Source organism: Lagopus leucura, unplaced genomic scaffold (genome assembly GCF_019238085.1).
Source record: "Lagopus leucura isolate 7727_CA_CO unplaced genomic scaffold, USGS_WTPT01 Super-Scaffold_100002, whole genome shotgun sequence".
Classification (NCBI taxonomy): domain Eukaryota; kingdom Metazoa; phylum Chordata; class Aves; order Galliformes; family Phasianidae; genus Lagopus; species Lagopus leucura.
The window spans coordinates 73827064-73848746 of NW_024962263.1; the positions used below are offsets into that span (position 1 = coordinate 73827064).

A 21683-nucleotide genomic window follows, 5' to 3' on the forward strand; every position below is an offset into this window, starting at 1 on the left:
GAACCAAATAACTTTGACACTAATTAAGGCAGGAACACAATTTAGCTGCTGTTACAAGTCAGTGAAGAGGTGCTTCCCCTATAAATCTGTATTTTGAACAGTCTTGTCTTCCCCTCCCCCTCCTCCACACAGAATGTATACATTGCTATCTGCTGTCACAAATGCATAGCCGTGTTCAACCACAATATTCCTTCCTAGTAAGAAATTTATATTTAATTTTATAAACAAATATTTGCAAAATAATCTTAGCAACACATGAAATCAATCAACTCAACTGATCCTCCTTCCCTAGTAAGAAATGCCTTCTCCATTTCTACTTCCTCTCAGTGCCACATTGAGCACACTCACGTCTGCTTCTTTTCCCACCCTCCTTTCTTCACTGTGCTCATTTGGACTTCCAGATTAAAGCAATTGGATGCCAGTTTTATTTGTGTTATGTAAATTCTACATTAATTCAAAATTCCTTGTGCATACCTTCAAGATGAGAGCTACATTAGAAGAGCCCAAGAGGCAGAGGCAAGGGTCCACACTCAACATTCAAGTGACTAGCTTGTAAAGCATCCTACCAAGTAACAAATACAAAAGATGTAAGGTTTAAGAGATATCTGGAAAAATGTATCTGTATTGCATTGCACAATTCCTTATGCATGTATGGATTTTGGGTCAAAATCTTCACAGACAAAACTACAAGAAAGCAAGACAGGAAGGGTTATTTACTCAGAATTCTGTTGCTTGTAGATGCTGCTAAGATGCAAAAACGCTGGTTTTAATAAATTTCTCAAGTAGCGAAGGAGAGAGATTTTGAAAGGTATAAACCAAAGTAAAGGAACTAACTCTCTTGTTTTCATGAAAACTCCAAGTTTTCAAGTCCACATCACCAACACATTCAATTTATTGTAGTAACACTGAGCAGGAGAAACTATGAGTTTTTGCAAGGTGTTCTAACCAAGCCTAACAGTTTGCAAAGATACACTGTCCACTAGATATGGATATACTGAAAACAGAAGGGAGGACAAGCCATATAAGACTGTTCCCTTTGGTCCGCCCTCAGCCTTTGAAGTGCTGCAAGGATATGTAGATGCTGATACACATGGGTCTTAGTTGAGCAATCAGTCCAGAGCTCATCACTAGTTTGCATTCAGCTCAGGAGCAGATCCAGTGGAGGTGACCATATGCTAGAACATGTAAGCAGTCAAAACTTAACACATAACTAAATATTACAAAGCTGAGGACAGAGTTAACTGAACATAAGGTTCCCATTTAAATGTTTAATCAATCAGGTGCCATCACCAGTACTAGCGCAGCTTTCTCCTTCCCTATTTTATCCTTGCTGAATGGGAAAGAGAAAGATAATCTCCATTTGAATCCAAGAAAATAACTTTTGTTTGAAAACCACCATCTCTTATACTTTATCTCCTTTCTGTAGTTATAAAACATTGAATAAGTCACGCAGTAATCATATACCCAAGACTTAACAACGGAACTATCATATACAGCAAATATCCCAGATGAGATATTGTATTCTTGATTTGTTGGATTCTTTGCTGAGCAATCTCCAGCTAATCAATAGGCTAACTATAGAATAGCAAAGTTGCTATATCTGCTCAAACGCCTCTGTTGACAAAAAAAGGATTTATCATAACAGACACTAGTTTCATATTTGAATTAAAAATCAAAGTGTATGTAATGAGAGTTTTCAAGAGATCTCATTACAACCTGAAGCAAAATATTTATGATTTTTCACATAAAAATGTCCTTTCTGTTTTTAAAAGGAGTGCACAGCTATATTGTCTGCCCACCACAATACTACCTTCCGACTACTCTCCCAGGTCTTGTAATACATTTCAGCACACTTGGGTTTCTCAATTTGATATTTGGAAAATTCCAATATATCAAATAACATTACAAAAACAGAAAATCTTTCTGCATAACACAGGGTGCAATTTTTTTCCTTGCTTTTGCAACCCACACACACATTCAGACCTATGCAAAACGCGCACTGAGTAACATAAAATGTTATTGCAAAAGAGTTTACTGGTCTTTTAACCCATGTGAAAACCAACACAGCAGATAAGACAGACTTGCCCTCCATTTAGTGCCTTGGGACACAAAATGAAGGGTTCACAGCAAAGAACTGAATATCCAGGAATGCTTCAGGAACATCCTCCACTGCGTTAGCAACCCGTTAAAGTCATCACTGTCTTAACACACAAATGCATCTCCCTCTACTGACAGTTGTTCAGATGGCAAAGTACTTGCCAAAAAAAAAAAAAAAAGACTGGCTTTTGTTCAAAGAAAACAATGGACAAAAAGCAGCCAAGCTCTAAAAAGCAGTTTTACAGTAGCAGTAAAAAGGAATTTAAAGAAATCTAAACAACTTTTTTTTTTTCCTGGGGGATCTTGTCTTTTTTTTTTTTTTTTTTTTTCTTTTAGAAAACAGGAATGTCTGCTACTGTAACAGATACAGGTACCAATACTGGTAGATATTAAGTTTCTGACTATTTGTTTTAACACAGCTGACAGCGATTAGACAGTTTACATATGACTGCTAGGAGCCCAGTGCACGTTATTCAGGCCATTGGGTTCTGCAGCCTAAACACAATTCTTGATTTAATAGATAAATGAATTTTGTGAAACCACTTCAAATACAGGAATGTTTTCTGAATCTGTGTGCTGGCTGCTAGTGTATTTCCATGAAGTCTCATTCCAAAGAGACACAACACATTCTGGCCAAACCCAATAAAAGCTACACCCCCAAATCCCTTATCAATCAATTAGATGCTGTTTTCTGCAACTGCTTGTAAGTATCACACTGATGTCTCATTTAGCAATTATTTGCCCTTTTATTTAGCTATATTTCTAATTAAAGTTGAGTGGTATTCGTGAAAATGTTTAGTTTTGTTTCCTTTCCCTACTTTTCTATCTAGCCTCCTCCCACTGGGAAACACCTCCTTATTTTCTTCCATCAAATCCACTGCATCCTTTGATTGTTTTCCCAAATAACCATATCTGTGCTGTGGAAGCATAGTGGTTTCATTCCTAATAGGAAAGATCTAAGACTTTGGAAAGGGACAATAGTAAGGCTACGGATTCTTTTACACTCCATCTCAACCAGTACTGACAGCTCCTGCTCAGCAACCAGCGTCACGGAAATCATATTCTAACAAACACTCTTTCAGAGTACCTGAAAATTCCGCTATCCTATCATGTAAGGACAGGAAAAGAGGTAATATGGCAGCACACTAATGCAATATCAGAATTTTGCAGCATTATAATTAAGTGCTCCCAAAAGTATGCCTCCAAATTCATTTTCAAAGGAACTGTCCTTTTACATACACAAATGAATTGAAAGTTCATCTACCCTGGAAGCCAATACTCACCAAAAAATACAGCTTTCAGTAAGCAATATCAAACTTGGAAGTATATTGTGGATCCATTTCTGTAATTACATTTTGAAACATCACATATGAATTTAATTTGATCAATATTTTGCTGTTAACCAATTTGAAGCAGTAACCTACCACCTTGATAGCACCAGTACCAATCTAAGAGGCAAACTTTGTATAATATGATAACTGTATTTAAAGGTCTTCAATCTTCTTTTCCACACGCATGCTTCTCATAGATGAGGATAAGATATAGACTGCAGTATACTTTCCAGTCTGGAGCCCAACCATTGACTTCACATCAATTGACATTCATCAGTCTTAGAGACAATTACACAACTAAGTACCTATCTTTAAGAAACCAGCAACTCAGGTTAATCCAATTCTCAACTTTAAAAGACTGTATCTCTTGAAGCACATCTGTGTAACCATTTACTTGTAGAGGTTGTTTCAGCCCATTTTCCCACTGAATAGTACCAATGAATTCACTCAACATAATGCTACTGGGACCACTGTGATTATGACCTCTTGGACTTATACAGTAGATGCTACAGTATTAAAAGGAGTTTATTATTTCCTACTTCTGAACAATCCGAAGAACTCTCAGATTAAACTTGTCATCCTTCCCAAAGTCCCAGGTTAAAAGTTTGCAGTAGAAAAAAATAGCCTGGATTTACTGCTCCATACATTGACTAGATTTTTATTTATGATTATACAACATCACTGTCAAACATAACCATTCTCATTATTGAGTCTTTTTCTCTTGTAAGACTTACTTTAAGTTGCCTTGATTTTGGATTCAATGGAGGCAATAGAATCACTGGTCCTGTCTACTTAAGTAATGTCCAGCAAGATATGATAGGCATCAAGATGTAATGTGAAATAACAGATTTCTTAAGCCTTTTGCTCCTAGCCCCAAAATAAACTAATAGCAGATGAGTCTAGTCAACAATTTGCTATTTTCTTAGTACACTCTGACTACCATGTTCTAGAATGAGCTCTATATATCTGTTTTGTGTTAAAGTGCATAATGAAGAACATGTTTACATCCTGTGTTTTTCCAATCCTATGCACTATATTACAGGATTAATGGGACTACAGTTCATGTCAGGAGCCAAATCGTTCTAATAAAATATGAAGTAGTTATCTACTGAGAGGCTGGACAGGGCACAGTTTATTTATTGCCAAACTGGAAACAATGCTAGCAAAAGAGTTTTTCCAAGTTGCATTCATGCCCATAATATTTCACATGCTAAAACTACACTGAGTAAATAAAAATTCAGAAACCTGAAGGAAGTCCTATTCTTTTATTTCTATTTATTTTATTAGGAACAACCCTGCCTCTTCTGGAAGAAGCTTGTTTTGAAGTGATTGTCCCCCTCTCACCCAGCTCCTGTGAGGCCCCATCTGCAGTACCATGCCCAGATCTGGGGCCCCCAGTACAGGAAGGACGTGGAGCTCTTGGAGTGGGTCCAGAGGAGGGCCACTAAGGTGATCACAGGGCTGGAGCACTTCTCCTATGAGGAAAGGCTGAAGGAACTGGCTTTGTTTAGCTTGGAGAAGAGAAGACTCCAGGGAGACTAAATTGTGGCCTTCCAATACCTGAAATGAGCATATAAACAGGATTGGGAATGACTGTTAACGAGGGTGGATAGTGATAGGACAAGGAGGAATGGTTTTAAACTGAGACAGGGGAGGTTTAGGTTAGACATTAGGAGGAAGTTTTTCCACACAGAGGATGGCGATGCACTGCAACAGGTTGCTCAAGGAGGTTGTGGATGCCCCATCCCTGGAGGCATTCAAGGCCAGGCTGGATGTGGCTCTGGGCAGCCTGGTCTGGTGGCTGACGACCCTGCACGTAGCAGGGGGTTCAAACTAGGTGATCATTGTGGTCCTTTTCAACCCAGGCCATTCTGTGATTCTACGATTCTAGTTCACCTCAGCTACTTCTAAGATATCTAAGGCCTCATCACAATCTACAGAAGATACAGAAAGTATTGTGCAAACAAGCAAAGCAATGCGGCTTTGTGAAAGTGTGTTCCCAGCCAGGGCTCTTCACAAAACACTTTTGAACCAATGGTGATATTCCCATTCTGCTCAGGTCAATGGAGGATGTGTCATTAATTTAATAGTGCTGTTATTTAACCTGGCAGCAGCTCAGCACCACACAGCTGTTCTCTCACCCCCAATGATGAAGGAGATAGGAAGAGGGAGAGAACTGGAAACAAAATAGAACTTGTGGGTTGAAATAAAAGCTATTTACTAAGACAGAAAAAAAAAAGGGAAACAAATAGGTGACAACAATAACATCCATATATATATATATATTTTTTTATATATATATATATATATATATATACACACATACACATCCACAATACAATTACTCACCACCTGCTGACCAACACCCAGCCAATTCCTGATCAGAGATCAGCCTTTGTCTGGCTCCCCACAGCATTGTGGCTTTTCACATGATGTCACATAATATGGATAAATAAATACTAAAAGTTATGTCAAAGCTGCAAGTAACTGAGAAGACGAGTAGCAAAGTAATCCATTTTAATAGGAAGAAAGTAAGAAAAAAAAAAAAGCCGGTGCTGCTAAACATTGTGGAGAAACACTAAACTTGAAAGATATAACTCTAAAAATAAGCAGATGTTACTATACATGTATGTATCCAAGTTTTAGTAAAATACAGAAAAAGATATCTCAAACTCTCACTGTTTGCATACTACACAAATACATGGTTCACTTCAGTACCTCACTTTAATTCAATCCCCACTGCACTGTACTTTACATCCTGCTTGCACTAATTTAGCACATTCAAAACATCCACCAAATCTTCTGTCATCCTCCCTATTGTCAACTGAAGGCATCAGAGTTTGAGACATCAAACAAAAATGATGGACCAGACTTTGAGATCTTGAATTAGAACAGATGGAGCTCATTTGCTGTTCAGATACATACAGTTTTATCTCCTCATCTAGTAGGAATTACATCAAGAAAAAAAAACAGCTTCTGTTTTTCATATCCACTTACATCACAGCAGCCAAGAAAGATCACCACTTTATGGCTATAGAATTTCCTCAATTAAAAAAAAAGTGTTTGATTTACCTGTGCACCCTGCATGTTCAGCATTCTGGACATTTCAGGCAGAAATTAAGATTACTGTTTGGCAAAAAGCTACTGAATTTTTTTTATAGTTCTGTGGGAATGTGAATAAAGTCTTAAAAGCAGACAAGTCATGTGTTCATAAAAAGCTAGAAGCTAGTTGGCTCACATTCCATAGATGATGTTTGTATTGTGAATAATAAGGGACTTTAGAATTAAAGGGAAGACAGTGGCAGCACTGAGGAGGTAACGACAAATATGCATTATAAATATACATTTTTCATTCTTAATGTAAGAAATTTACATTATGTTATTTTGAAAATGCCTTAAGTGTTAAAGTTATGCTTCCATTTTCAGGTAAGTTACCATAAAATAAAAAAAAAAATAAATAAAAAAAAAAATAATAAAAAAAAAACAAAACAAACACAAGCAAACAAACCAGGAAGGTGTTCTCTAAAAGCAGACCTCTTTGAAACAACTTAAAAGCTGCAGTCTGAGGTGCCCCAAGTCTCCTGCCATTTCCAAAGTCTTTATCTTTCTTAGGTATGAAATAAGATATACTTGGGCTCTACGCATATATAAATCTTTCACACTGCAATTAATCAGTCTACTGCAAATAACTACTTGCATATGAAGAGCTCCATCCTTTGTGTCTGAAAATTAGTAAAATATGTCAGGAAAAAAAAAGTATTTAAAGTCTCTCGGACACATCTTGCCATGAAAAAAATCTGTGGAGAACATAGACTTCACATCAGCCAGAACAAAACATTTCTAAATCTCTTAGACCACTGGCATGGATGTAATGTTCTACATGCAGATGTTTGCTCCGTCAGTGAACCTGAGGAGGCAGGAAACTCATTTATGTGCTTATCATCCCTTGTAAGAACTGTATACATGCCTGGAGATTAACACTCTAGGACCCCTCAGCCACACAAATCACTGATACAATTTAAAACGCAGTGTGATAAAACACTGACTTACACACCAGAGAAACAGAGGCACTTGCAATTCCTGTTTAAGCTATGAATCTTCAACACTTACTTTAAAAAGGAGGGGAAAAAAAGGCAAAAGGGGGAGGAGAGGAAGGGGGAAAAGGAAAAAAACTCTTTGCATACATGAGAAAATGCATTATGGGGGTGGTGGGATAGAAGAATCTGACGTTTAAAACATACTGACCAGCTCTGTTGGTAAGAGAAACAGGCACCTTGGATTCAAATTTCATGCTCCCACCACTAAACCACAATCCCTGCAGAGCATTTAAGTAAAGCTATAAAATGGAACATCAAACAGCAAATGCAAAGCTCTAGGACGTATTTGAACGCTATTAAACATTCAGCTAATCAGGGTTCTCCTTGGCTAAAATACGTAAACAAAACAGAAATTACTCCATACAGTAGAATATCATGGGGATCTTTTATATGTTTACTTCATGGAGAAAGCAGATATAGAGTTTCTGTTACAAACTAAGCATGAATGACAAAAATCAAGAAATGAATTACCACAGTAAGAAGCACTGATGAAAAAACAAGTCAGCAATGTTTGTGGCTAAACAAAACGGATAGTGCTTGCCAAAGTTTCAGAAGTTAGCAGTGAGACATAAATGAGAGAGAAGGATAATACTAACTAGTTCTGACATTAAATCATTCCCATACAAGCCTCTGGAGAGACATGCCATATTCTTCCATAGTGCTGCTTTTCACTGCATGCCTTTTTTCATTATTTTTCTGCTAGGCTTAACTGTGACTTACGATGTGCTTCAGGAAAATCAAGCCCGGAAAGGTGCACACTAAGCTGAACCTCACAGAAATCCAGAACCAAATACCATTGGCATGGATCTTGCTATTCTGTGAAAAGAGAAATTGGAACAAAAATTTCACATGGAAATTGATGCACAGAGCAAAAGTGTTACTCCCTGCAGCAGCAGTCAATAGTGCTTCAAAGAAAGGTGTAAAGAACCTCTTGCTGGTAAATGCAAATTCCTCTTCACACTGGTACTCCCAACCTGTCATTCCCAAACCCAAACCAAGAAGCATAAGGTAAAATTTCTCTGACCATCTATGATGCTAGCAAGCATAAATCATGTTGACTTCCATATGAAAGGATTTCCCACTTAACCCTGCTGCAATTCTCCATGACTGACTATAAAGGTCCATAGGGGTGAACATCCACCTAGCGACATGACACAGGAGTAATTGTTTTGTCTACTTCCAGCTCTAGCTCACCTCATTGCTACTTGTTACGTCAGAGGCACTAGGTATCTAGGCATGTTGTTAAGAGTATGGGGCTGCTGGGTTATTTAACCCTTCATTATGAAATAAAAAAAGAAAAAAAAAAAAATCACAACAGAAAATGCCATTGCTATCAGCTCCTCCATAGTCTTCTCCTGGATTTTGAGGTGTCAGTACATATTTTTGAGGCTTTCTGCATCTAAGGATGTGAATAGGATATGCAGCTGCCTATCAGTTACAGTGCATACAATGAGCTACCAATGAGGAAAATAGCAACATTTTTCTCAGCTACATTCTCTCAAGACTTTGGTAATTAGAAAAAGCCAGCTGCAGCTAATAAGAAAGAATGTTAAACTGGGATTTTTTTTTTTTATTTACTAAAGAAGAAAAAAGCTCCACTGCTACTGAGACACAGAAGCCAAGTAAATCACTGGGTTCTTTCACTACGACTGCTGGTAGAAAGCCCTGCATGGAAAAACTACTGCAGCTCATCTGGTAGGAACACAAGCCCTAAATGGAGGTCTTCATTCAGGTCAAGCTTTGGCGAATTCTAATCCTTCTCAGGTGACATTACTTGTATTCCACCACATCCCAGTTGATCTCTTCAAATATTTTCCTTCCTCTCCTCCTTAAGCCTTTCAGAGTGTGTTTAAGTAGCACAGACTAATGTTATTTTACCCAATGAGCCTCATATTACACCCGGCTCAATATGCAGTAGTTTCACTTAACGGCTGCTTGGAAAGCTATTAAGAGAAAACAATATGAACCAAGTCAGTCTTCAGATTCAGGTTTAATAGAGTCACATTTCAACCCTCTTCCAAAAGCTGAAAAACCCTACATGTATTTATGCCACTGCTAAAGTTACAAAAACTAGAACTTGGAAGCAGCAGGACTTTTTCCAGGAGTCTGATGGAAAGAACAAAAAGGAATGAAAAAGTTTTGAGTTTTCAGATACAGTATTAGAAAAAGCATACTACAGTTCTTATTTAAGATAAATGCCTAACATTTGGCCCTCCTGTATAATCTGACAATACTACTACATGACAGTGCAATGTTTACCAGAACAAGCACCATTTCAGTTGTATGCACTCTACCAGAGTCAGTTTGGCATCATCCACTGATAAAATGAGGGAGACCAAAGTTAGTTCCAGTATTTCAATCACCTCATTCACAAGCCAGCCTCTGGTATTTGGAAACTGTTAACTTCAGAAAGAAAAATGTTGAGGAGCAAAGAACTCCTATGATGTAAAATTGGTATGATAGAGAACCCAATTTTGTGTTGCCTGATAACTTGAAATGGCCCAAATCACCCAGATAAATTCATGTATTCATTTTGTTTGATTTTGCCTCCAACATTTCATTTCCCCTGTGCAACAATATTAGTTGGCTTTCTTTGTTTGATTTTTTTTTTTTTTTTTTTTTTTTACATAGGGACAAGAAGGGAAGTTGGGATGGAGCAGGTGATATTTCGTGACTTCTGCGAGCCTGAGAGTCTTGCTGAACTCAGAACTCCTGTATCACCACTCAACATAAGGAAACTCCTCTGCACTGCTCAAAACCTTAACAATGTTAAGTCCAAACCAAGTCCCTCAACACAGCTAAGGTTATTACTGCAGATAATTTAGATCATGTACCTCAGAGATTCCTAAACGGACTGGGTGCTCTGTATTTCCTCTCCACAGCTGGTGATTACAAAAACCAAGCAGGCACAAGCTAGGTATCTGAGATGTTACCAAATTGCCTTTCCCAGAATTCCAGAATAGCTGAGGCTGGCAGGGCTCCCTGTTCCCCTCTGGCCCCTGCTGAGCAGGGGACCCAGGCCCATGGCCAGGCAGCTTCTGAACATCCCCAAGGAAGAGACCTACAGCCTCAGAAGGAACTCCTGTGCCCCAGTTCACACCCACTGCCTCCTGTCCTGGCACTGGCACCACTGAAAGAAGCCTGGGTCTGTTTTCCTGGCACCCTCTCAAGATATGCTGATAAGATCCCCAACCCTCCTCTTCTCCATGTTTCCTAAAATTCAAGTCTTCCTCTGGGGAGCCACCAGTGAGTCCAGTAATACCTGAGATAGAATAAAACAGTTATGATGAGCACTTAAAATTCTGCGGTTTCAAAAAACATGGCCACTGGCATCTCAGCATCAGTGAAGTCACTGCAGTCCTGCAGACCTCACTACTGCTGTGAGAAACACAGCTGGAATCCAAAGCACTTGTTTAGAAGCACCTTTTCAATTGCATGTTTTAATGATTAATTCCCTCATTGCCATAACGTCATTTTTTCCCCCACACCAATATGCTGCTTCACATTTACATAAAGCAGGAAATTATTTTCTCTTACCACTGGCTTTGATGCATACATGTGTTAACAAAAGTTTTATGCATGGGAAATCTGCAAATGGCAGCAAGCCTCCTCAGGTCAGCTTTCCTCACAAGAGAGGGTTCCAAACAGGGGAGATCAGACTGACAATTTAGAAGAGAAGACCAAACACAGAAGTGAAACCACCCCCTGCAAATGCTCCTGATGAAGATATTAAAATATTCAATTCCATGAGGCTAGGTAAATAAACACCCTACAAAGCATCGTTTGGTTTCCCACCCCTAGCAAAGGTGAAGCATCTCAAGTCAGAGGCCATACATAAGCATTTTGCAATGATGGGCAATAGCTTGGAACAAACTAAAACAGGGGGCTGCTGCCTTGTTGCGTTGTAAACACAACCTAAGGCTCAATGGCTGCATTACAGCCTCCTGCTGAGTTACAGCTCCTCTTGATAAGTCAAAACTGAGCCCATGTCCATTATGTTATTAGCATGTACTGTGTAAAACTGGATATAAAGCAGGTCTGAACAAGCTGCAATGAAAGGCCAAAGATCATTCCTGCTAGTGGAGGGGAATCCAGGCCAGGCTTTGCTCTGGTGACTTTGATTCAGTTTCTTCCTTGGTTGTCAGCTAAGCAACGTCAGTATGTCAGTGCTACCAGACCCCACCTCAGCTGGGATCCTTAAATGCTAACTCACTGCAGGTAACATAAAAAATTATTAACCTTTAGATACCATTAACAGAGGCTTAGCTACAGGCTTGCCTGTACATTGAACACGAAGGTTAGCAAGTTTATAATAAAAACACAGCAATCAAAAAATCTGCAGCAGTTGGAAAAAGAATTGAGCAAGTCAGTGATATTTACCTTTGCCAAGCATAGTCATTGTTTCTGTGGATCCCAACCTGCCTGGCAAACTCCAGCACGGACACACCGGCTGATATCTGGGCTGCAATACATGTGCAGATGATGTGTGCGTGCACTACAGCCGTCTCTGATGTGGCTGGTCTGAGGTTGGGTGGATGGTGCTTTTTTTTTTTTTTTTTTTTTTTTTTTTAATTTCAAAGGTGGCAACCATACGGCTGCAGAGACCATACATCAGTACATGTATTTGTCTGTAACATATTTCAGCCAGCATTTCAACTCTGGGGAAAAAAAAAAAAAAAGAACTTGCCCGCATCAGGAAGTTTATACTTTATTACACCACTGCAATTCTCTCACACAAAAGCTGTTTTCCCTTTGTGGAATAAATGTGTACAAGTTTTACCCAGTGCATAAGCACAGATTCACTGCTGGATCCAGTCTGCTTGGGGAATAGGGTTCACGCAACCTCTCAGTGCCAATACCCAACTGCTGGTATCCCAAACATCATTCATCTTTTAGAGCCCTCCCTCTGCCTTGTTACATCCATATTTGTGTCTTTTTCATCAAGATGAAGAAAATCTTGATGATTCACCAAAAAAAAAAAAAAAAAATCCCAAAATGCCCCTGAAAAAAGAACAGACAAGTTTCTACAAGGTGAATTTGAGACTCATAATGTCTAAACCATAGGCTCTGGATTATTTTTATATTTACATTTTAAAAATCCTAAAGAGCAAAAAGTTATTATTTACTAACTGTAAATCTTACTAGAAAGACTTCCACAACATTTTGAATCTATGCAAACCACACATATTTGCTGGTACCCTCTTCAAACAGTGGTCATAATGCAATTATGAGTGTTTGTTCTGAAAAGTAATTACAGAATTGCATGCCTGTTCTAAATACTGGTTGTAATTAATTGCACTTTCCTCGCTAAAGCCACTCAAATGCCATCCCATAAAAACAAACAAAAAGAAGTCAGAGTAAATAGCACAAATTCCATTCATTTATAAAAGGACAAAATCTCACAGATACATAGAGCGCTTGGCTCTACTGTAATACATAACTGATTAATTACTGGAGGCCATGATTAATTAATTACTGAATGCCAAACTACATGTTACAGAAGGATATAACACAAGCTTCTCCTATCATGGGGAAACAAATCATGAACTTTTTTTTTTAAACACTGTTCACCACATCTTAACTGATGGGATCTTAAAAGCCTCCCATTCCTTTACCATCACATAATCAAGGTACTTAAGATAACTTAAAAAAAAAAAAAAAACACTAGAAAAAGACCTGTTTGCCTCACATTAACATTTTATTCCCTTGTGTTTTTCACACCTTACAGTTTTTACACTCCAGAGGAAAGACCAAGAAACGCAAACACCAACATCTTTTCATGCCATCATCCAAAAAGAAACTTGAAATGGCAAAAAACGAACAACTGTACTACAATGAAGTGAGGTTAATGCAAAGCTACATAAATTAATTTCAGTCTTGCATTCAAGAGTACTTCAGTACTGACATCAGGACAACGTGCACACATTCACAAAATGCGCCTGCTCCTGGGAACACTGTTTGACGATACAAAGCTCAGAGATGTGCTTGGTTCTGAACCAAAGTGCTGAAATGGGCCAAATTTAAGCACAAAATGTCTCAAACCCTTATGGTCTCACAGGATGAGGAAATCTGCAGAAAGAAGCACTTGTGATGACCTACAGTGGTTGCTTCTACTCCACAGACAGAACACTGACCTTCACATCAACTAAGCTTTTGGCATACAGTATCTACAAACACCAGTTTGTTGTAATCCCCCCTTCCCTATCTCCATATGGAAACTATATTGGAAAGGTACCATTAATCCAACTGCCTGTCAATCAGACTCTCCTTCTTGCCTCTTCTGTGCTTGACACACTGCTGCACTAGAGTGCCTTTTTGGGAGCCAATATCTCAAACTGTTTCAACTTCATTTGTCCTCAGAGTTTTACAAAAGTACTAGTAAAAATGAACAGAACTGTTCACCTCATGGTAAACCAAGTGACAGCTGGATCAGATATAGAGAAACATAGCTCCATCACTTGATTCTCAATTCAGGCAAGTTGACTGTTGCTCGCAGGTATATGAAGTTCAAGAGATACAAAAATAAACCCTAGTCAACAAATGGCTTTAATGCATGGAGTTGGCTGAACAAAGCCATTGTGTAGACAAAAGCAGATGCAAACTCAAACGCTACACCTGCCCAATGGCCCTCAGGAGCAGGATTCACCTGATACTTTGCTTAGTGAGATGGATTAATCAGAATCCAAGTAGCAAAGAGTTGTTGCAAATCCTTTCCACTCTCTAAAACAAAATTCTTAGGAGATTTAACAGGCTATAAAGCCAACAACACTACTCAAAAAGCAGTAGATTTTGCATGCATAACATGACCTTGCAGCACCCAAATAATACTTCCCAAGGTATTGCATCTACTAAACAAGCACTGCACAGACAGTGATTATACACATTATGGCAGTACCTACTTTTAGTATTTAAAGCAGCCTCTGATGAAAGGATCAAGCTGTTACATTTTTGCATTATCAATGGCAAACATGTATGAAGTCACGCTTTTCACTAAAAAGGATTAGCAAACACTTGGAGTCTAGACAAATACCAGAAGGTTCTCAAACTGTGCCCAAACAAATCTTTGCGGTGAAAAGAAAAAGAATGCTTGAGGGGGGAAAAAAAAAAGTGATTAAATTTAGTATCATACAAGGGCTGCTCCAAAAGTAACGCCTTCTATTTTATTATGTTGGCCCACGACATCGGAGACAGATGTTGGTGGTACAGCAGCAGAGGCTGAATCTTCCTAACAGTATTCTGTTACATGCTGTTGTCGTGTGAAGGATGGCAGCAGAGGGGCAGTCTGACAAAATGGCATCTGACATGGAAGTGCCTATGCAGCAAAGGGGTAGAACTGAATTCCTCTATGCAGAAAAAATGACACCCGTTGGCATTCGCTGGTACTTGCCAAATGTTTACCAAGACCAAACAGTGGATGTAAGTACAGTGAGGCAGTGGATGGTGCGTTTCAACAGGGGCAACAGCAATATGAAAGACAAGCCATATTCCAGATGGCCATACACAGCTGTCACACCATAAAATGAAGAGACTCTAGATCAGTTCATCTGCTAATGATGGTGACTATGTTGAAAAACAGTGCTTTGTAGATGAGAATTTGCTCTATCAAATACCGCTATTGTGCTCTTCGCAACTGTTGTGGTTTCCATGAAAATGAAAAGGAGGTACTACTTTCAGAGCGACACACATTAAAAATGTCTAAAACTAAACAAGCCTCTCTTTTATCAAGCCTCTCTAATAAAAAAGAAAGCACAGCTTTCCAGGGACTACATCTGTAACTTTAAAAGAGCTACATCAACATAATTTGTGAAGAAAACATAAGAAAGCTGGATGTGGGGGTTTCCTTCTCATTTGCCATTGCTTTCAGCTTGTTTCAGAGACCAACAACAAAGATGTACATATCTTCTTCATATATACTTCATATATACTATACTCAAAGGCAAGTAAGTAATCTTATTTAACATTTATTGAGTTTGTTAATATTTCTGGAGCCCAGGCAAAGGGATGCATCTACAACAGGATGGATTAACTTGTACCAACAGCTCCATGGACCACATTGACCACAGTTCCACCAATTACAAAAGAAATGTATGATATTCATGTTGAAGATAATTTGTGCAATCAAGTAAATTCCATTTCTACAATTTATATCAAGGATGCATTTTGGAAAGGGGTATTATGACTCAGCTGTAAGTTTTTGAGTTTGATGTACATTCCACTGGGAAAAAGTTTGCAACATGTGATGATCTGCAGGTTTGACTTGACAGTACTCTCTGATCTATCAAAAAATAAAAATAAAATCAAATAAAAAAAATCAATAGCTAAGGTTTTTGTTTGGTTGGGTTTTTTTATTATTATTATTAAAAATAGCTACATAAGAAATGAAAAGCAGACCTCCGTGGCATAGTCAGGCTCTTAGAAGTAGAAAGAGAAATAATAATAATATAACAATATAATAATAATAAAAAAAGGAAGACCATTGTTTTTCTTTCTATGCCTTGAATTTTGACAGAGAACACCTTCCACGTGTGTTTTAAATAATGTCAAAATTTTTACTGATTATGACTTATGTCAAGTATATTAGCATGGTATTATTTTATCATAGGAATTGCATGTCCTTGTATACTGCAGATGATAGACTTCATTGTGAATTAGCATTCTTATTTTTATCACGTTAGTTTCCCTAATCAGTAAGCACCCTCACTTTTGGGTATTTGCCATGCATTTTGACCTGCTCTAGCAACAGATTTCAGCTAAGCCTTGGAAGACATGTTCCCAAACATTGGAAAGTATTCAAATAAGTCAAAAAGCAGACAAATATACCCTTCATCACACTGAAACTATTCTGCAAATCTTCCTACAGGTTTTAATACAGAAGAGTAAAAGGACAGAGATACCATGCCTGACCAGATACTTATCTAGGTTAGTATACTCATCCCAAGTGACCACTGATGGTAGATAATGGATGCAAACAGGAATGGAAAGCATGTGTACATACAGCATGTGCTGGGACATGCTCTCCATTTTCATCTTCCACCACAAAGACACCTCAGGGTGTCAGATGCATGTGACCTGCTCTATGGGAATCCTCCAACTGTTGCTCCAGAAGGTCATGTACATCCCCACCAAACCTGCCAGGTCCAAAAGGGTGGCTTAAATATCACAAGCAGTAATAGAAACCTACATTGGGCAACTGAATCAAGCTCCTGGACTTCAGAGCCCATTTTCAAACTGAACCACTTTTTGCATTTCGAGCATCCCTTCACAAACCTTCACAACCCACTTGAGCACCGATTATCCTCAGCAACACTGTGCCATTAGCTAGCTCATTATTCCTTCATTCATACAAGTTTTGGTTTCTGCTGACATTTTAGTGAGAAGCTTCCTTAGACTTACCACACAATAGGGTATGAGTAGCCAATTTCATTTATTTATTTATTTTTTAAGTTTGACTTTTCAGCAGATTCATTGTTAGGATATTGTTGCTGGTGTAATAGGATCTGTATACACAGAGTGTTTTGTAACTAACTACTCCAAGTAGTAAAGGGCTGAGGAACAGAAGCGACCCTCCAGAGCTTTACTACTGATCACAAGTACCCGGGGAATAACTCCAGCAAGTGTTAACATGTCTTTTACAAATTGTTACAAGCACTTACATAACACCTGAGGAAAACACAGAGTTCAAAGTACAGCTTCCTGGAAGGATTTTAAGCTTTAACCCCCCAGCAAGAAGTTCACAATCCTCCAAATGCAACACATGTTTCAAGTTCAAAGAGAAGTAAGAACAGACAAAAAGCCCGGATACTGACCCACAACCAAAAGGTGTTCCCTGCTCTGTCTGTATGCTGCTGTTGTTAAGGCAGTTACTGCTCTTTGGAGTTGGTACAGCTCTTGCAAAGCAGATGTGTTATATGCCTGAATCAATGCATTTTTCCGTAATTCCTTTTCCCTAATAATTGAGTGCTCAATCTTTCCTATAGCCTGACCACACATACAAATGAGAAAGGCTCTGATATTATTCCCTTCTTAGGTAATCACGTAATTAATAAAGCTAATTCCCAAAGCCCTATATCTCAATAAGTTTTCCTGTAGCTGTAAATCCATGTAAATTAATAACTGATGTGCGGTCAAGATCTCCATCTTGCATAAGGTGATACAAATTTAAGCAGCTTCAGTCAGATTGTGGTGACTACATTCCTCCATATATGCATATACAAACACCCCATGCAGAGCTCTACTGAGCCACTTGGACACAGGGAACTTTCCATTCCCAGACCCTCCTCCTATTTCTACCTGCAGATATTTTGCCATCTCTACTGTTGCTCACCATCCATGCATTTGCAGTGACACAGCCTTTATCCAATACAGAACGAGAACATTTGGCAGATGAGTACATATAGTAGCCTTTATCACTCTCCTTGAATATGAAATCTCATAAACTGAATAGAAAGACAAGTTTTCTACGCTGCTTTTTCTGGAGTTCTGGATGTAGATAAACTCCAGTTTCCTCATGCAAATGTGTCCCATTGCATCTCTTCACCATGCCAGCAGGGTCTCATCAACTCTACTTAGTCTCTCTTACTACAGAAAAGTCTCCCCATCCATGCAATCATTATTATCACATTGACTTCAGCAACTAATTTTTTTTTTGGCAGTCATTTCCAGAGAAACCAAACTCTTTTCAGTCAGTGCTTTTGCAGAACACTATCACTCCTCCTGGTAAGCATGGCTAACAGTCTTCATTTCTACATACTACCATTTGGATCTGAAGTTCAGGAAAGTTGTTCTCTTCACTTCTCAGAGAAGGAAAAAATGATTGGTCTCTCACACACACCACCATGTTCAGTGAAGTCCTAAGACATGGAGTCGCTCACCTTATGCTGAGTGATACAGAGAAAGAAATCCAAGATTGAAACGAACAAGTAGAAGGTATTCAAAAGAAGTTAAAAATCAAATTATACAACTAAAAGAAAAAGGGAAAGGAGGTGTCTTGATATCAGCTAGCTATGAGGTTGGACTACTGACCTTTAAGCTACATCCCCTTCAATACATTTTAGAATAGATTCTGTTAGAAAGGCAAATCATCATATCTACCTTGGATCATATCTACCTTGGATCATATCTACCTTAGCCTTAGGCTCAAGACTTCTAAAGTGAGGAGGTGCTAGAGTGTTTCCAGAGAACTAAGGGCTCTGGTCTGTTTGAACCAGGCAGAGTAACTAAGAGGAGCAGTGGCATTCACAGCATCTGCTGACTGTGATACACATAAAGCACAACTTTTAAAGCAGGGGCATTCAGTAATAGAGCAGAAACCAATGCCAGAAAGGAGCCACATTCTAAGCATTAGTTCTTCATTCCACTTCTACTGCAGTGTGACATGATTCCTTGGTATGAGAAAGGGTTGAAAGAAGAAGGGGAATACAGGAGTCTGGAAACGTCCACTAGAATTAACTAAATTCTTGCTTACTGGAGTATCCCACAGTAGTCACACACACACACACACACACACAAATATGCAGCCATATACATATATTTAACATACAGAATACACAATAATTCAGCTACTTTTTAGAAAAAAAAAAAGAAAAAAAAAAAAAAAAAAAAAAAAAAAAAAAAAAAAAGAAGTCAGCTACACATGATTTTTGCCCTGATTCCAGACTGAATGCAATTGATTTCTACCACACAGGAGACTGAATCGATGCCAAAATTTTCATTTCATTAAGAAAATGATATTATGGAGCATCTGAGATCATGTAACAGACAAAACAGAATGCCAAAGAAATGTTAACTGCCAGTACCCCACAGTGAATGCCTGATTATTTGCAGATGGGATATGGAAAAATTGTGAAATTATTGGAATTTTGAATCCTGTACGAAAGCATTACTTCAGACTGCATGTGTCATGGCAAGTCTATTATAGTATTGAATGCATTCTTAGCTTTTGCTTTCAGTGCTCAAAACTGGCTGCGCTTACTTCTTCAGCCTTATTAACTGGAAAAGGCTGCATTCTTCGAAGCACAAAACAGAACCCTTAGGTGATGGCACAAAACAGTGCCAGTAAGCCAACTGTCAATACCGACCTTATTTATCCAATAACTAAACTAAAAACTAATTTAAATCAATCTCCTTGGAAAAGCCAATTGTTCAGCACGCCCAACAATCGCTCTGAGATCAATCGTCGAACATAAGATCAATTAAAACCAGCTTAGGTTTTGGTCAGAGGACAATTCACGCCACTCGAGCTCCATGCCTATTCATTTCGCGCTCCCACAATGCAGCCCTTAAGCTCTGTTGTAAAGCAGAAATACCGCTATCACCCTCCGCTGTCTCGTCAGCACTCTAAGTAGTTCCACATTTAATTAAAGACACAGTATCCCCTTTGTTAGCACAGATAGGCTGGTCACTTTCAAGGACTGCTATCGTTTTAGCCACACACTGAAGTTAAATTCTGGAAACCATCTGTTGAAGAACCATCAAAACTAAAGTGCTGTACAGTTTTATTTGTGCCTACTCTGAGGCTGCAGGGAAGCACAGCTCTTCTCCTTCTGCAGGTTTCACTGCTATCTGTACCGGCTTTACATTGTAGATGTTCGCTCCCCCCCTCCATTCAAATAACCCTTCGGTGCAATTTGTCCTGAAATCCCAACGTCTGTCTCAGTACTGGGGCCACCTGATTTACTGTTAGCTTCGGGAATGGGGCGAACGGCTGTGAAAAGAATGGGGAAACGAATGGCAATGCGACTGAGAACACGTGGAGAACAGAAACATTTTACAGTGAAGGTGATTCGTCCTACAGAAAATAAAAAACAAAAGAAAGAAAGAAAAAAAGAGGGAAGCAAAGAGGGAAGCAGACCGCAGGCGGCTGACAGCTGAGAAGAGCTGCAGTAACCGCTGCGGCCACACGGGTGCTGTACAGACACACCGCTCCGCTCTCAACTCCGCAATCCCCGCAGCAGCATCTCAGCCAAACAGACCCGATCCCAGCGCACCGCTTCTCCCCGTTTCTCGAAGGGCTCTGCGCGCTTTGAGCACAACATCATCACACAACGAAGCGAAACCTCTGCAAACCACTGCCCGAGGCTCCGCCGTGCCGAGACCAGATCGCAGGGCGGACGGAGCAGCCCCAGCGTCCAGTCCGAAGAGCGCGCCCCGCGACCCCGCTCGCTGTGAACAGCTGCGGAGCCGCGCGGCGGCACCGGGGGGTGGCCGCAGGACTCGGTACTCGCGGTCGGCGGAGCTGCCGGCCCGGGGTCGGCTCACCTGCCTCGGGCAGGGGGCGGGAACGGCGGCCCCCGCGGCTCCTCCTCACTCACCTCTCTTGCCGCGTCTCCAGCGGCCGACTTGGCAGTGGCCGTAATCCATACAGTTCAGGACGATCAAGGCAAAGGAGAAGAGGCGAAACCGCATCCTGGGCCGCTGGGGCGGGCGGGCAGCCTCCTCCGGCGGCGGCGCGCGGGGCGGGCGGAGGGGGCAGCGGCTGCTGCGGGAGCTCACGCGCCTCCCGCTGCCCTGAACGCGCGCTGCGAACTCGCGGCGCCTTCCAGCATCGCCCCTGCGGTGCGCGGAGAGCGGGGGAAAGCGCGGCTCGAGCTCCGCGCGGCTCTCCGGTCCTCCCCTTTCCCCGGCTGGGAAAATCAAAACGAAGAAAAGAAACAAAAAAAAGCTCGGTCCGGGCTGCGGGCGGGAGCGGGGCTTCGGAGCGGAGTCAGCGACAGCCCCAACTTTTTTCCCCAGCGCTACCTCGAGCGCAGCCTCCGGACCCGCGCGCCCCGGGCCGGGCTGTCAGCTTCGCCAGCCGCTATTTATCCCGGCGCAGGGGCGCACCCCGCCCACACGCGCTCAGGTCGCAGCACGGCGGGGCCGGAGCCGCCTCCCCTACCTTCCGCGGCGCGGCCCCGCGACCAGCCCGCCCCGTCGGCGGGGCCGCAAAGCTACTCGGCTCCGCGGGGCTGCCCCCCGCGCTCGGCCCGAGTCGGGGGGGAGGGAGCTCCCGGCCGCATGCGGGCGACGTCCACGTTCCCCCCGCTCCTCCTTCGCCTCCTCCCGGCGGCCGCGCCGCCCGCTCCCCCCGGCCGCCCGCAGCCGCTCGGCGGGGGCCGCCCCCCGGGGCCGCGGGATGGAGCCGCGCCGCGCTCCCGGCCATGCCGCCGCCGCCGCCCGC

The 21683-nt window shown here is 40.8% G+C and overlaps 1 protein-coding gene across 2 annotated transcripts in view; it reads right to left on the minus strand.

The window, feature by feature from the left end:
* RSPO2 (R-spondin 2) overlaps positions 1-20954 on the minus strand; it is a 96828-nt gene extending 75874 nt beyond the window's left edge. For both annotated transcript variants that reach the window (XM_042869368.1, XM_042869367.1), the window contains exon 1: positions 20836-20954. In XM_042869368.1, coding sequence (XP_042725302.1) covers positions 20836-20929 — 94 coding nt within the window. In that variant the 5' untranslated portion in view covers positions 20930-20954. The remainder of the gene's footprint in view (positions 1-20835) is intronic.
* Positions 20955-21683: the final 729 nt, after the last annotated feature.